The sequence below is a fragment of the Falco naumanni genome, chromosome 6 (assembly GCF_017639655.2).
Source record: "Falco naumanni isolate bFalNau1 chromosome 6, bFalNau1.pat, whole genome shotgun sequence".
In the NCBI taxonomy this organism is placed as follows: Eukaryota; Metazoa; Chordata; class Aves; order Falconiformes; family Falconidae; genus Falco; species Falco naumanni.
The window spans coordinates 79,389,958-79,403,644 of NC_054059.1; the positions used below are offsets into that span (position 1 = coordinate 79,389,958).

The 13,687-nt window shown below is 41.1% G+C and overlaps 1 protein-coding gene across 2 annotated transcripts in view; it reads left to right on the forward strand.

Moving 5' to 3' along the window:
• Positions 1-10,554, forward strand: part of PTCHD4 (patched domain containing 4) — a 93,498-nt gene extending 82,944 nt beyond the window's left edge. For both annotated transcript variants that reach the window (XM_040598636.1, XM_040598635.1), the window contains exon 3: positions 8,921-10,554. In XM_040598636.1, the coding sequence (XP_040454570.1) occupies positions 8,921-10,554 (1,634 nt within the window). The remainder of the gene's footprint in view (positions 1-8,920) is intronic.
• The last annotated feature ends 3,133 nt before the right edge of the window (positions 10,555-13,687 follow it).

Consider the following 13,687-nt stretch of genomic DNA (forward strand, 5'->3'; position numbering starts at 1 on the left):
GATTGTGTAAGCCTATCTAAAACAGGGTGTATTTTCAAATCAATAAACCTTAATAAGTTCAGTTTCATAAATTTTAAGGCCAGAAGAGAATATTAGATCACAGCCTCACTTTCTGAATACTGCGGGCTGTTAAGTTTCACCTAAATAAACTGTAGTGTGTTAAAACATTTAATTAGACAGAGAATAGGTCATGTCAATATGCTACTAATGGCCGCGGCCCCTGTTATCATGGGGCATTGATTAGACAGAACAAGCACAGTTTTTCCAGGAGATAAATTGGCCTTTCTGGTGCTAAAGAAGAAAAAAAAATCTCCATGTGCTCTGTCTATTCCCAGGTGAACAAAAATGTGATTACCCCCTCAAGGAGTTATAGGTTGTTTTTATACAGAAAATAATGGAAATGTTATTTCCACTAGATTCACAGCAAAGAATTTCAATGTAAAAATACACTTACTGCCCATCATTATGATTTAAAAGAAAGCTGACCTTGCATCCTCTTTATATGTTATAAGATCACAGATGTGGCTGTTAGTGAAAACTGAATATAGTACTTGGGTTTCTTAGTGCAGAAATGTTGAGTAAAGTCATGCTATGGCACTTGCTTCTAAGTTGTTGTTTTTCTTAATTGGAGATATAGCATAGACAACAAGGATAACATCACACTAAATGTTCGAACAGCAAACCCTCCTCTTTATATCTTGACCCAAAAAAGTACAGAATCATGCTGGTCTTCCTTCCTAGAAAGTTCACAAACCCAGCAGTAGCCAGACCCTCCTTCCAGCAGCACCTAGCGACTTCAGCCTAGAGTCTCTGTGGACACTATGGTGAGTGATAAATGCAGAACAAATTCCTATCCCAAGAAGTTGATGGGTTGTGGCGGAAGCAACAGATAAACGCTGAACAGGCGTGCTTTGGTTAAGACAAAACAGAAGGCAGACTGGTTTTCTTTCATGCTTAAGTAATCTTAAGCATCTTAAGTCAAAGTTAGGTACGATGGTACAAAAGTAAGAGACCTCAGGAATCTGCATAGGATCCACCTCACTGCACTAAGACAGGACTAACCTAGCACCTCCATTAACATTTATTAATATAACCTTTAGACTTGCAATAAATAAGACTTTATGACCTCCTTAGACAGTGTGTTCCAATATTTAATGAACCTTAGAGGAAAGCTTTGTTTTTTCTGATATCTAACCTAAATGGTTTTTTTCTGCAAATGAAACCAATGATTCCTTGTCCTCCTCCCAGTAGAAATGAGAAAGAATTGATTGCTGTCCTTTTCATAATAACTTTTTTCATGCTGAATGTTATTGAGCCCTCATTGGCATTCCAGTCTATATGGGGGAAAATGCCAACTCACTCAGCTTTTTTTTGTGCTTTTCATATTTCACAAACAGGCTATTGTTTGCTGCTTTAATTCCCCAAGGTGTTCACCCTAAGTTTTCCAACATATATTTTTTTATGTTTCTGTCCACAGCAGCAGGGTGGGGTGGGGGGTGGAACTATATGGTCTTTAAAGGTCCCTTCCAACCCAAATCATTCTAAGATTCTACAAAAATTTCAAAAAAAAAAACAGTGCTACAGTTTATGCCTCCATCACACTAGAGTAAGCAAAATTGTTGCCTCCAAATTTTTATGTTATTACTGCTAATTCAGCTTTTTACATGTTGTAACAGAATATTTTTTACTTATTCCCTTTGAAGTTACCCATATCCTCTAAACAATCTTTTGTCTCACTTCTCCTTCACCCCTTATTCCTTATCATGAATTTCTTTAATTTGATTTCCTAACACAAAGTGTCTTGCATTTATCTTCATTAAATTTCATCTGATTGATTTCTGACCGCTTCTCCAAATTTAAAGTCTTGCTCTACGGAGGGCTTGAACTCCACAGTTTAGCCTCGCACGCAAATTCCACAAGTGTCCATATCATTAATGGACAATATCAAAATGAACCAGATCCAAAGATGAACCTTTGATGCAACCTCTCTTAAAATGTCCCTATGAAAATTGATAGCTTATTGGAAACAACTCTATTATGTGCACACATTCAACCAGTTGAATACATATTCCCCACCCCACATTTTCCTCTAGCTAATATTCCCTTAATTTGCTTATCAGAATACTAAGTACAATAGAATTAAAAAACTTGCTAAATCCAGTAGAGATATTAAAAGCCTTACTGAGATAGACAGCCTGCTGCCTTCCCCTTCTTCCCATTAAGCTACTTACTTTTCAAAGCAAGAAATTAGATCAACTTGAGATTATTTGTTTTTGATCAATCTATATCAGATTTTTATGATCACCTTCCTATCCTCTCAGTGATGGTAAATGGATTGGCAATTACTTATTCTGTTATCTTTTGAGATAGGAACTAAGCTGATGGACATTGAATTCTGCAGGTTGTCTTCTCTCTTCTTATTGAAGGTAGAATCATTTAGGTTGGAAAAGACTTTTGAGATCATTAAGTCCAACCATTAAGTCAGCACTGCCAAGTCCATCACTAAACCATGTCTCTAAGTGCCACAGCTACATGTCTTTTAAATACCAACCACCTCGCTGGGCAGCCTGGTCCAGTGCTTGACAACCCTTTCAGTGAAGACATTTTTCATATTATCCGAACTAAACCTACACTGTTAAAACGTGAGGACATTTCCTCTTGTGCTATCACTTCTTACTTAGAGAAGAGACCAACCCCCTGCCTACAACCCTCTCTCAGGCAGCTGTAGAGAGCGATCAGGTCCCCCCTGAGCCTCCTCTTCCCCAGGCTGAACCCCCCCAGGTCCCTCAGCCGCCCCTCATCAGCCCTGTGCCCCAGCCCCTGCCCCAGCCCCCTGCCCGGCTCTGGACACGCTCCAGCCCCTCCACGTCCCCCTGCAGTGAGGGGCCCAAAGCTGAACACAGGGGTCCAGGGGCGGCCTCACCGGTGCCCAGCGCAGGGGGACGGGCACTGCCCTGCTCCTGATGGCCACACTCTTTCGCATACCAGCCAGGATGCTGATGGCCACCTGGGCCACCTGGGCACACAGCTGGCTCATGCCCAGCCGGCTGCTGACCAGCACCCCCAGGCCCTTTCCCACCAGGCACCTTCCCAGCCCCCTGCCCCCAGCCTGTAGCGCTGCCTGGGGTTGCTGTGACCCAGGGGCAGGACCTGACACTGAACCTGGTTGAACCTCATACAGTTGGCTTCAGCCCATGGATCCAGCCTGCCCAGATCCCTCTGCAGAGCCTTCCTACCCTCCAGCAGATATACACTCCTGTCCAACCCGGTGTTGTCTGCAACCTGACTGAGGGTGCACTCAATCCCCTTGTTCAGATCATCAGTAAAGATATTACACAAGACTGGCCCCAGTGCTGAGCCCTGGGGAACACTGCCTGTGAAGACAGATACTGTGCTTTCTGTCTCCATTTTTCTTGGACCATCCCATCTACATTCATTCTCTGAGGTGACTGCTAGTAGTTCACAGATTGCTTTGCTTAGCTTTTAATTGATTCATTTCTCCAGACTCTTCCATATATCAGGTGAATAAATTTACCTGAATCAAGTGGTCTTTAATCTGTTATTTTACTCTTCTCATTTCTATCCCTATCCTTTTCAAACTTATTTTAAATACCTACTCATAATTAACCTTTTATTTTGAAATTTGAGGCACAAAAAGCATTATATATTTCCACCCTCTCTGCATCCTCCCTTATTTGCTCTCCTAACCTCACATGTAATGGAATAATAATTTTGTGTCATCTCTTTTTTCTTAAATAGTCATAGGCCATTGCCTGTCTGGCAAATAAAAAATTGCTGTACTTCAGTCATGTCGTGTTAGTACCAAGAGAAATTTGTCAGTTTTGACCCAGAGCCAAAGACCCTGTGAACCTTCACTGCACAGTGAACTTAACTCCACTGTCAATGTTGTCAGTGACATCAGTGATGAAGCTGAAGGAATAGAATTTTATAGAGTGACTGTGCTGTCTGAATCATCAGAAATGTCAGAACATGTTCAGAAAAAAAATAGACTTGTGTCCTATTTGGGAAAGGGGAATAGACCTTCTTATCTGGGAAGAATAACAGACGTTGACTGGAAAACTTGGTATGAGTAATGATGTGGGAAAACCAGTCAGGCAAATATTTCTTCTTGTGGCAGCAAGGAAATTACTGCACTCTATTCCCCAATTCCTGTATTTCTATGATAGAGCTGAAGTTATCTGTAAAAGCAGGCAGCAGTGGCAATTTTACGTTTGTATAACAATAATAATAGTAATCATAAGAAAGTCAGTGTCAATTTTCATCCTCAAAGAAGTTACAAACGTCAGTATTTTATTCCCTTAAGATACTACTTTTTTTTTAATTAGGAAAAAAAAAAAGCCTACAGTTGAATTACAGTATTTTAATTTGCAGTATTAACACATGTTTGTGCATACACATTAGTGTATATTCTTGGTTAGTCTTTGCATACCATGTTTCACAATAAAACCCCTTTCTGTTAGTCATTACATACCTACCCTAAGATAAACGCACCCAGGTACTCATCACTGAGAATGTGATATGCTAAAATCAATAGCAACAAAAACATGGTAAAGATGCAGCTGTGAACATAACCTTATAGGTGGGGAGACAAATGAGATAAACAGCAGATAAACAGGCCAAAGTCCGCCCTCTAGAAGACCAAGGTAGCGGTTCTGCTGGCTCCTCTCCTTACTGCTCCAAGAATCCAAAACTCTGTCCTCTCATGATTACTATGCCCGAGACATCCTCCAACCCCTACACCACCCACCAGTCCATCCCTGTTTGCAAACAGCAAGACAAGTTTGCCTGTATAACAACAGCCTGTGAAACAATGGACCCATTTCAGTCACATCTAGAAGAGGAATAAAGATCTCAGAGACTACTCCAACCCCAGAAACTCAGTGAAAATTGATACCTGGAAAGAGGAAAAAATCCCAGATCAGTACCTCCCAGAGGAGGTAGAAGGCAGAACTTCAGCTATAGGACATGGGGGAATGGTTTTAAACTGAAAGAAGGTAGATTTAGATTAGATATTAGGAAGGAATCCTTTGCTGTGAGGGTGGTGAGGCAACAGCACAGATTGCCCAGAGCAGCTGTGGGTGCCCCATCCCTGGCAGTGTCCAAGGCCAGGCTGGATGGGTCTTTGAACAACCTGCTCTAGTGGAAGGTGTCCCTGCCCATGGCAGGGGGGTTGGAACCAGATGATCTTTAAGGTTCTTTCCAATCCAAGCCATTCTATATTTCTATTCTTTATTTTATTGGCAACATTCAGATGGCAAATTAGCACATGCATCTTGGACAGCCACCAAGGGAACATGCACCTAACTGTAGATGTGTGGTCAAGGAGAGGTGCCTGCAGGGTGACGAGCACTGGTATTATTCAGATGGGAGATCCCAGGATCAAAGAACACATGTACAGAACAAGTTTTATTAAAGACACTGTTCATGCCAACAGATTCACATTTTAATTAGTTCAGCCATAAAGTTTTACTGAGAGTCTGAAAAAAAAAAAAAAAAAAAAAAAAAAAAAAAAAAAAAAAAAAAGCAAGCCCTTCCTTCATTCAGCAAATAGTAAAGTTATAAAGCTCCTGGTAGCAGGATGTGCATTCAGAAATGGATGAATAAAGGACCCTCAGTGCATGCAAACATGATGTCGCAAATGCAGCCTCTGGTTTTGGCAAGCCTTTTGACTAGAAGGCAAACACCTCAGAGGCTGAAATGGAAAATAATTACTCTATATGTGTCCTGTCTCCAACACCTTCTTCTTGAAAATCTATCCCTGCACTTTGTCAGGTCAACTAGATAGAGGTAGAGCAATTCTTAGTAGGACCCAATGTGGCTCCCATCATGTTGTTAAAGGCAGAAGATAAAAGTTAGAGAGGAAAGATGTTCTCAAAGTCCCAGCTAGACACTAAATTAGTGCTTCCAATGTGAGGTCCGTAGACCAAGGATTCCCTTTGTCTTAGACCACACCAGGGTACCTGGGACAGTAAGTGGAAGAGAGGAAACTGAGGTGGAAAACAGCATCTCTGCTCAGTATGATCACTCTGTCCTCAATGGAAGAGGCTTGACGGGATGGGGAGATGGGAGGAATGCCACCAGCAATAGAAACAGAAACCCTGTGCTGCTACTCAACCCCTCAGCCTTCCTCATAAGAGAAGGGGGAAAAGCAAGTACAAGAGAAAGAAGAGGGGTGCCTAAAGTTGGAACAGAAGGGGCAAGAATGAGGTCAGGAGCTGGCTTGGAAAGAGAGGTGTTATGGAAATATGGCATTCAAACAAGTTTTAAGTTGTGAAGTCCTACATTAGAGACCTTTCTCAAAAATGTCTGGAAAAGAACCATCCAAAATCAATTAGTAGATGGGGAGGGAGTGGTACAGACATCTGAGGGAGATCGTTTTACTCGACTGTCCCCAAAAGAGAATGAAACACACTCACTGAGGTGCTGGAGTGTGTCCAGAGATGGGCAGCAGGTCTGGTGAGGGGTCTGGAGCACAAGTCTGATGAGGAGCAGCTGAGGGAACTGGGGGTGTTTAACCTGGGGAAGAGGAGGCTCAAGGGGGACCTTATCACTCCCCACAGCTCCCTGAGAGGATGTTGTAGCAAGGTGGGTGTTAGTCTCTTCTCCCAGATAACAAGTGACAGGACAAGAGGAAACATCTTCAAGGTGCACCAGGGGATGTTTAGATTGGAAATTAGCAAAAACATCTTCACTGAAAGGGTTGTCAAGCACTGGACCAGGCTGTCAAGCAAGGTGGTTTAGTCACCAACCCTGGAGGTATTTAAAAGACATGTAGCTGTGGTGCTTAGGGACATGGTTTAGTGGTGGGCTTGGCAGTGCTGGGTTAATGGTTGGACTCAATGATCTTAACAGTCTTTTCTAACCTAAACTATTCTATGATTCCTATACCATTCAATTAAGCCCTACCAGGACATTGACACTGGAAGTGATGACCAGCTAACCTGGTCCACACCCTGCAGGGTACTTTACACATTTGCATTAAGCATAATATAGAACTGCATCCAAGTCACTGGATTCTGCAGCTTTATTCAGCCCAAGGAGCTAATTCTTCCTGCTCAATGTCCAAAAGTGTCAGTGTACAAGACAGCTGTGCCTTGAGAACTTGAATAGACTCACCCCAAATCTACCAGGGAATTTAAGGTCCCTCCTGAACCAAGACGCTGATTCATAGGAGAGCAGCATTTCCACACAGGTTTTTTGCTAACTGGAAGACTTCTATAATATTGTATGTTTACTTTTCACTGGGGACACCGATTTGCAGTAAAACAGGTAACATTCACAGAAATTGACACTTTATCCTGTAATTTTCCCTCTCCAGAATTGCTGTCAGGAGTCTGCTTTGGGCAACATAAGCAGCTGTATGAATCCAAATAATTTTAATCAAAAGACAAACTCAATAGAATTTTTGTTCACTGTTACACACTTGATTATTTGCAAACATCCTGTTGTCATATTTCTGGTTTTGTTACAAGAAAATTACCTTCGTGCATGCTTTGTTGCATGTAATTCTCCTGCTGCAGAGAGCAAAGGCACACAGAGGCAGGAGCATCTGCAATCCGCTTCTGCTGTTTTCTCTGCTCAATAGTGTGTTTCCTTATATTGTCCAGAAGTTTTTCCAGGACTTGATCCAAAGTGAAGAGAAATTTCCACTTTCTCATCCAAACCCAAATATGCATTTTTAATTTTTGACTAATTTTTTTATTTGGAAGCCACATTCTTTTGGACATGTTTTATATTGTCAGATTTTATATTTCCCCCCAACTTCAAATACTCTAATGGGAAATAAAAGAATATGTGTATATATATATTTGACACATTTATATCAATAAGTATACATAATAAATAACTTCTACTTATTACACCTTTTCCAGTAAGATTAGCTTCAACTTTATAATTCTGTCCCAAAGTTTAATAGCTGTAGACTTCCTGGTCTGTGACTGTGATGAGTAAAATGAAAGTAAGACTATGAAGGTTTAATTTATTAAAAATCATACCCCTAAAATACTTCTCAGGGTGGAATGTAAATTAAGGACCTGTAATGGAGCAGTGACCACATCTGACTTTTCTGAATGTCCTCTCGTGTGAGCTAAGGGAATTCCTTCTCACCAGGAGGAGATATGACTAGCTGAGAGAGAGAAAGAGAGACGGGAGACAGAATAATGAAAAACCAACCCATATGTTTTCTAGACAATATGAACCAATGATTTAGCCAGTACTGGACTCTATCATTACCACCAGCATGCCGACTTTCATATAGTGTGGAAACTTGTTTACTGTCACTGAGGAATTCCAATGTCACTCAGTGGGTAGAGAACCATCATACAAATTATTGTGGTCATTTGTACTTAATGGCAGTGTATTCTTTCCTTTGTTCAGCATGAAGAACCAATATGTCCCTTTCTTAGTCAGATCTACTAATTTCTCAAATAATGCCTTTATTTTGTACTCTCTGGAAGATAATGTTACTTGCTTTTGTAAATGTTTCAAACTGAATCCCTTAAACCTTGAAAGATGTCGTAGGATGCCACAAGGAATCTCAAGAATGAACCCCAGACTTGAACTAAACTTCATGTTCTCCTTTGTCCTATATATGCAGTCTGTTTGGGAACTAACTCAATGAACATTAAAATCAATGAGTGTCTTGTAAAGGGTATTTCATCACTTAATTTCCGAGCACAGAGTTCCACAGTATCAGGCTGTTAATTTAAGCACCTGCATATGAATTCTGATATGTAGCTTTAGACGGACACTTCACAATTATCTGTTTGTTTAACTAGTGACAAAATTGTAACAAAACTTAGCTGACAAAATTTTTTGACTGCTGGAGGATGAAAAACCTGGAGGATGATGGCACCCCCTTTATACATGCACATGTATATACTTTGTTTTCTCATTTCAGGTCATGGAACAAAAGGAGTGTTTGAACTTCTTTCAGGATGGCGTCGAACCAGAGAGAATCTGCCATTCAAGGACAGAGTAGCAGATGCCTACTCAGATGTCATGGTCTCCTACACAATGACAAGCTCTTTGTATTTCATAGCCTTCGGCATGGGTGCAAGCCCTTTCACCAATATTGAAGCTGTAAAAGTCTTTTGCCAGAACATGTGTGTCTCCATCCTGTTGAACTACTTCTATATCTTCTCCTTCTTTGGCTCCTGTCTGGTCTTTGCTGGCCAGTTGGAGCAGAACCGTTACCACAGCATCTTCTGCTGTAAAATCCCTTCAGCAGAATACCTGGACCGGAAACCTGTGTGGTTCCAGACCATGATGAACGACGGCCATCAGCATACTTCTCATCATGAGACCAACCCGTACCAGCATCACTTTATCCAGCATTTCCTCCGAGAGCATTACAATGAGTGGATTACCAACATCTATGTCAAGCCATTTGTGGTGATACTGTATCTCATCTATGCCTCTTTCTCCTTTATGGGGTGCTTACAGATTAATGATGGAGCCAACATTATCAACCTTCTTGCCAGTGAGTCTCCAAGCGTCTCCTATGCCCTCATACAGCAAAAGTATTTCAGCAACTACAGCCCAGTGATAGGTTTCTACATTTACGAACCTCTGGAGTACTGGAATGGCACCGTGCAAGAAGACCTAAAAACACTAAGCCAGGGGTTCAATACAGTGTCCTGGATTGAACAGTATTACCAGTACCTTCGAGTGGGTAACATCAGTGCAACCAACAAAAGTGACTTTATCAGCATCCTCCAGAGCTCCTTTTTAAAAAAGCCAGAATTCCAGCACTTCAAAAATGACATCATTTTCTCCAAAGCTGGAGATGAGAACAACATAATTGCTTCTCGTTTGTACCTGGTTGCCAGGACTAGTGAAAACACACAGAGGGAAGCGGTAGAATTGTTGGAGAAGCTAAGGCCACTGTCCCTTATACAGAGCATCAAGTTCATAGTGTTCAATCCTACTTTTGTTTTCATGGACCACTATGGTTTATCAGTAACTATGCCTGTCCTGATTTCTGGTTTTGGCATCCTGCTGGTGTTAATACTGACCTTTTTCCTGGTTATCCATCCTCTGGGAAATTTCTGGTTAATTCTCAGTGTCACCTCAATAGAACTGGGTGTCCTTGGCTTGATGACCTTATGGAATGTAGACATGGATTGCATTTCTATACTGTGCCTTATCTACACTTTGAATTTTGCCATAGATCACTGTGCACCCCTGCTTTATACATTTGTACTAGCTACTGAGCACACCCGAACTCAGTGTATAAAGAATTCACTCCAAGAGCATGGGACAGCCATTTTGCAGAACGTTTCTTCTTTTCTTATTGGGTTGGTCCCCCTTCTCTTTGTGCCTTCAAACTTGACCTTCACACTGTTCAAATGCTTGCTGCTTGCCGGCAGTTGCACACTTCTGCACTGTTTTGTTATTTTGCCCGTCTTTCTAACCTTTTTCCCACCTTCCAAAAAGCACCACAAGAAAAAGAAACGAGCCAAAAGGAAGGAACGAGAAGAGATCGAATGCATAGAGATTCAGGAGAATCCTGATCATGTTACAGCAGTCTGAAAGGATTAGAAAAAAATAATAGTATATTCTCTTTTTAAAAAAGCGTTGCACAGAGATGCAGGGAAAATAGAGCAAAGATCTCAGCTGCTTGTGCTGGCCAGGTCTGACAAGGCAAAGGAAGATCAAGAAGGGGTATTCATGACACATCAAGGTGCAAACTTTTTTTAACAAAAATAATGAAAGTAAAAATAATCTCAAATGTTTCCTTTGAATCCTCATTCTCCACCAGGGAAGAGTCTGTTGGCCATTAAGTGTTCCTGAATCTCAAACTGTAGCTCTGATGGGTGTTGCTTGATCTGTTGTATGTAGTACTGAAGCAAAGGTTACAAAGAGAGTTACCATTAAGTAAACAGTAGGGGGAAAGGCAGATTTGTTTGATAAAATTGTCCATGGGAAAAAAAAAATCAAATGAGAAGAGGGAACGAGACCAAAAGAGATAAAAAATGCCATGGTATTTTTTTCTTATTTTCTTGATCAAGTTGGTTAAGATGAAACCTATGCACGTGGGAAGTAAACGTTTAAAACAATCTAAGCCAAAGTACTTCCCAGTTCTAGTATACCATGTATACCTGTAACACCACAATTAGAGTGTTATTGTGAATATGGATGGCTAAGCTACACTGCTAAGGGATAGAGGTACTGTTTATAGAGAAGAAGAAAGAATCATAGCCATTTGGGAATTTAACATTTAGTTTCTTTAAATGTGACACACGACCTTTATCTCCAGGTCACAGCTGGTAATTAACACCATACATATATTCCGGTATTTCTGAATCGTGAAATTCCCCTTGATCTGACAGATCTCACGAAACTAACCCAGGCCATTACCGCTGCAGCAGTATTTGCAGTTCCTGAAGTGTAACACATTTGAATTGTGATTTCTCAGTGTTGACATTAAATACTGAATATTAATCAAGCAGGCACTTTAAACATAATGATGGATTGCGTATCACAGGCGCAACGCGATCGTGTAACAGCTGAGTCAGCTCTGGAGCACCTGCACCGTGTTATCATTATATATTTGGTCCAACAGGCAAAGGGATATGTTTGCTGGTCCCTGCAATATGCTGCAGGAAGTGGGATTTTCCCCTTCTTTAAGCAAAATGTCAGTCAAATACTTGCCACAGACACAAAAAAAAAAGAGCTTGTTAAGGTTTGCACAGGGCTGAATCAACCCCTAGTTGTAAAAAGACAGATCGGTCCCCTGTGGGAAGGGGAGGGGAAGGCGAAATGTCTTTGTTATTAATATTCCTAAATATTTGAGTGTTGATCATCTGCAACATAAAGCTTTGTTATGGCCGTTGAAATTTCATGGGAGAGTGCCGTAATTTCGCAGTTACAATGTGACACTAGAAATCGTACTGTAAAGAGCTATGAATGGCTGTCTCTGCTTTGTAAACTATACAGCTTAGTAGCCCAAGAGAAGGGTTGAAAACAGGTCTAGCCATTTCGGTTTGCTCTTGGCCCAGTTCTGCACTGGAGCTTGCCATGTCCATCTCTCCTTTCAGTATTTTAAAAGGGCTTGCTTTCTACTCTCTGGAATATGGAATAGCATCACCTACATGAGCAATGTCTTCCTGAATATATAGTATCCATGAGGACACTATGTAAAGATATCACTATATGAAGTGTTTATGTCTACTTTGTATTACTTGTGGGTACCTTTAAAAGATGTCTGGAAGCTGTTTGCCTTCCAAAATGTGTATACATGTCTATTTGTGGCTGGTTAACTCAGTCTCAAACCTGCAGAGTTTGCTAATGAGGGTGTGTACATATGTTTTACTACAAAGCTCTCTGCAAGAAGTCGATTCTTTATTATGTGACATGTCTCACCTTTTCCTACTGTTTCTGGTTAGGGGGAGTCAGAAAAAAATCACCTGCAGTACAAAAAGCCATTTGAATGCCAGTTCTAACGTTCATCAGCTGCTTTTGTTTCCAAGGAATGCAGTTTCACCTCTTCTCTATACTTTCTGTACTTTGCCATTACCATTTGCCAAAAATGACCTCTGTGTTTTAGGAGTGGTCAAAGCTGTTGACTGTTCAAGGAACCTTTTGTGTGCAACAGGTCTTGGGTAAAGATAAACTTTCTAGATAAGCAAAGCTTCCAAAGTTTGAACCCAGATCTAAACTTCAGGTGTAGCTAGATCAAGGTTACTGCTTTGACCCAAGATATGCAAGGGCCAACTGTAAAACTGAGATCTAAATAGTTTAGTAAGATTTAGGAGCGGGGATGTTTTAGTGTGGGGTTATGGCTTAGATGTGTCTCTGGTTGGGAAGTACTTACTGACCTTGATTTGCATCTTGAATACATTGTGCAATATCCATCCTTTTTAGAACAGTTGGATATGAATGTCAGGCTTTCCATACCTATTTTTACATCTCCTCCACTGTCCATGCAAAACCTGGACTGTTTACAGCACTGTGACCCTTGGGTATCACTTCAAGAGGTGTCACAGAGGAAGTTGCTCGTCTTCTTTTGTACTGCCCAGATGTATCCCAGGGATCTCTGTCATGCCTTGTATTGAAGAAAGTAGCATTTTCAAAAGCCATCAAAGCCAGGACTCATCTAATCTACCTTTGGACAATGACAATGTAGATATTTATATCTGAACTTCCTTTATGGCCGTGGAGAGGGACAGACACTTCTGACCCATTTTACAGGTTACATTAGGACTAAATGAATCACACCTTAAAAAAATGCATATTTCTGTCCATCGGTGATAAAGGAAGCTCAGCAACATTAGCCGAGACAAACACAGGCAATGCAGACTCACCCAGATTGGGTGGGATCAGCCCCATTACAATTACCAAATATGAAGTGAAAAAGGAAAGAAAAAATTTTTAGAATTTTGCCTCCCAAGCATCTGTTTTAAGGACAAATCCCAGGAGTAACTGCACAAATTTTGTTGGGTTTGTGAGGCTTTTACACAGAACAGATCGTTCAAAAATTGCCACTGGAATTCCCCTAGCAGAGAATGGTGAGCTAGGACATCAGAAGACGTCAACGTTGAAGGTGGGCTCACACAAATGAGCTAGAGTTTGATGAGATGTCGAACTAGCTTCTCTGGCAATATCATGCACGGGCAGTAGCACTTGTATATACCAAACATGAGATATATAGAATACACTCTGG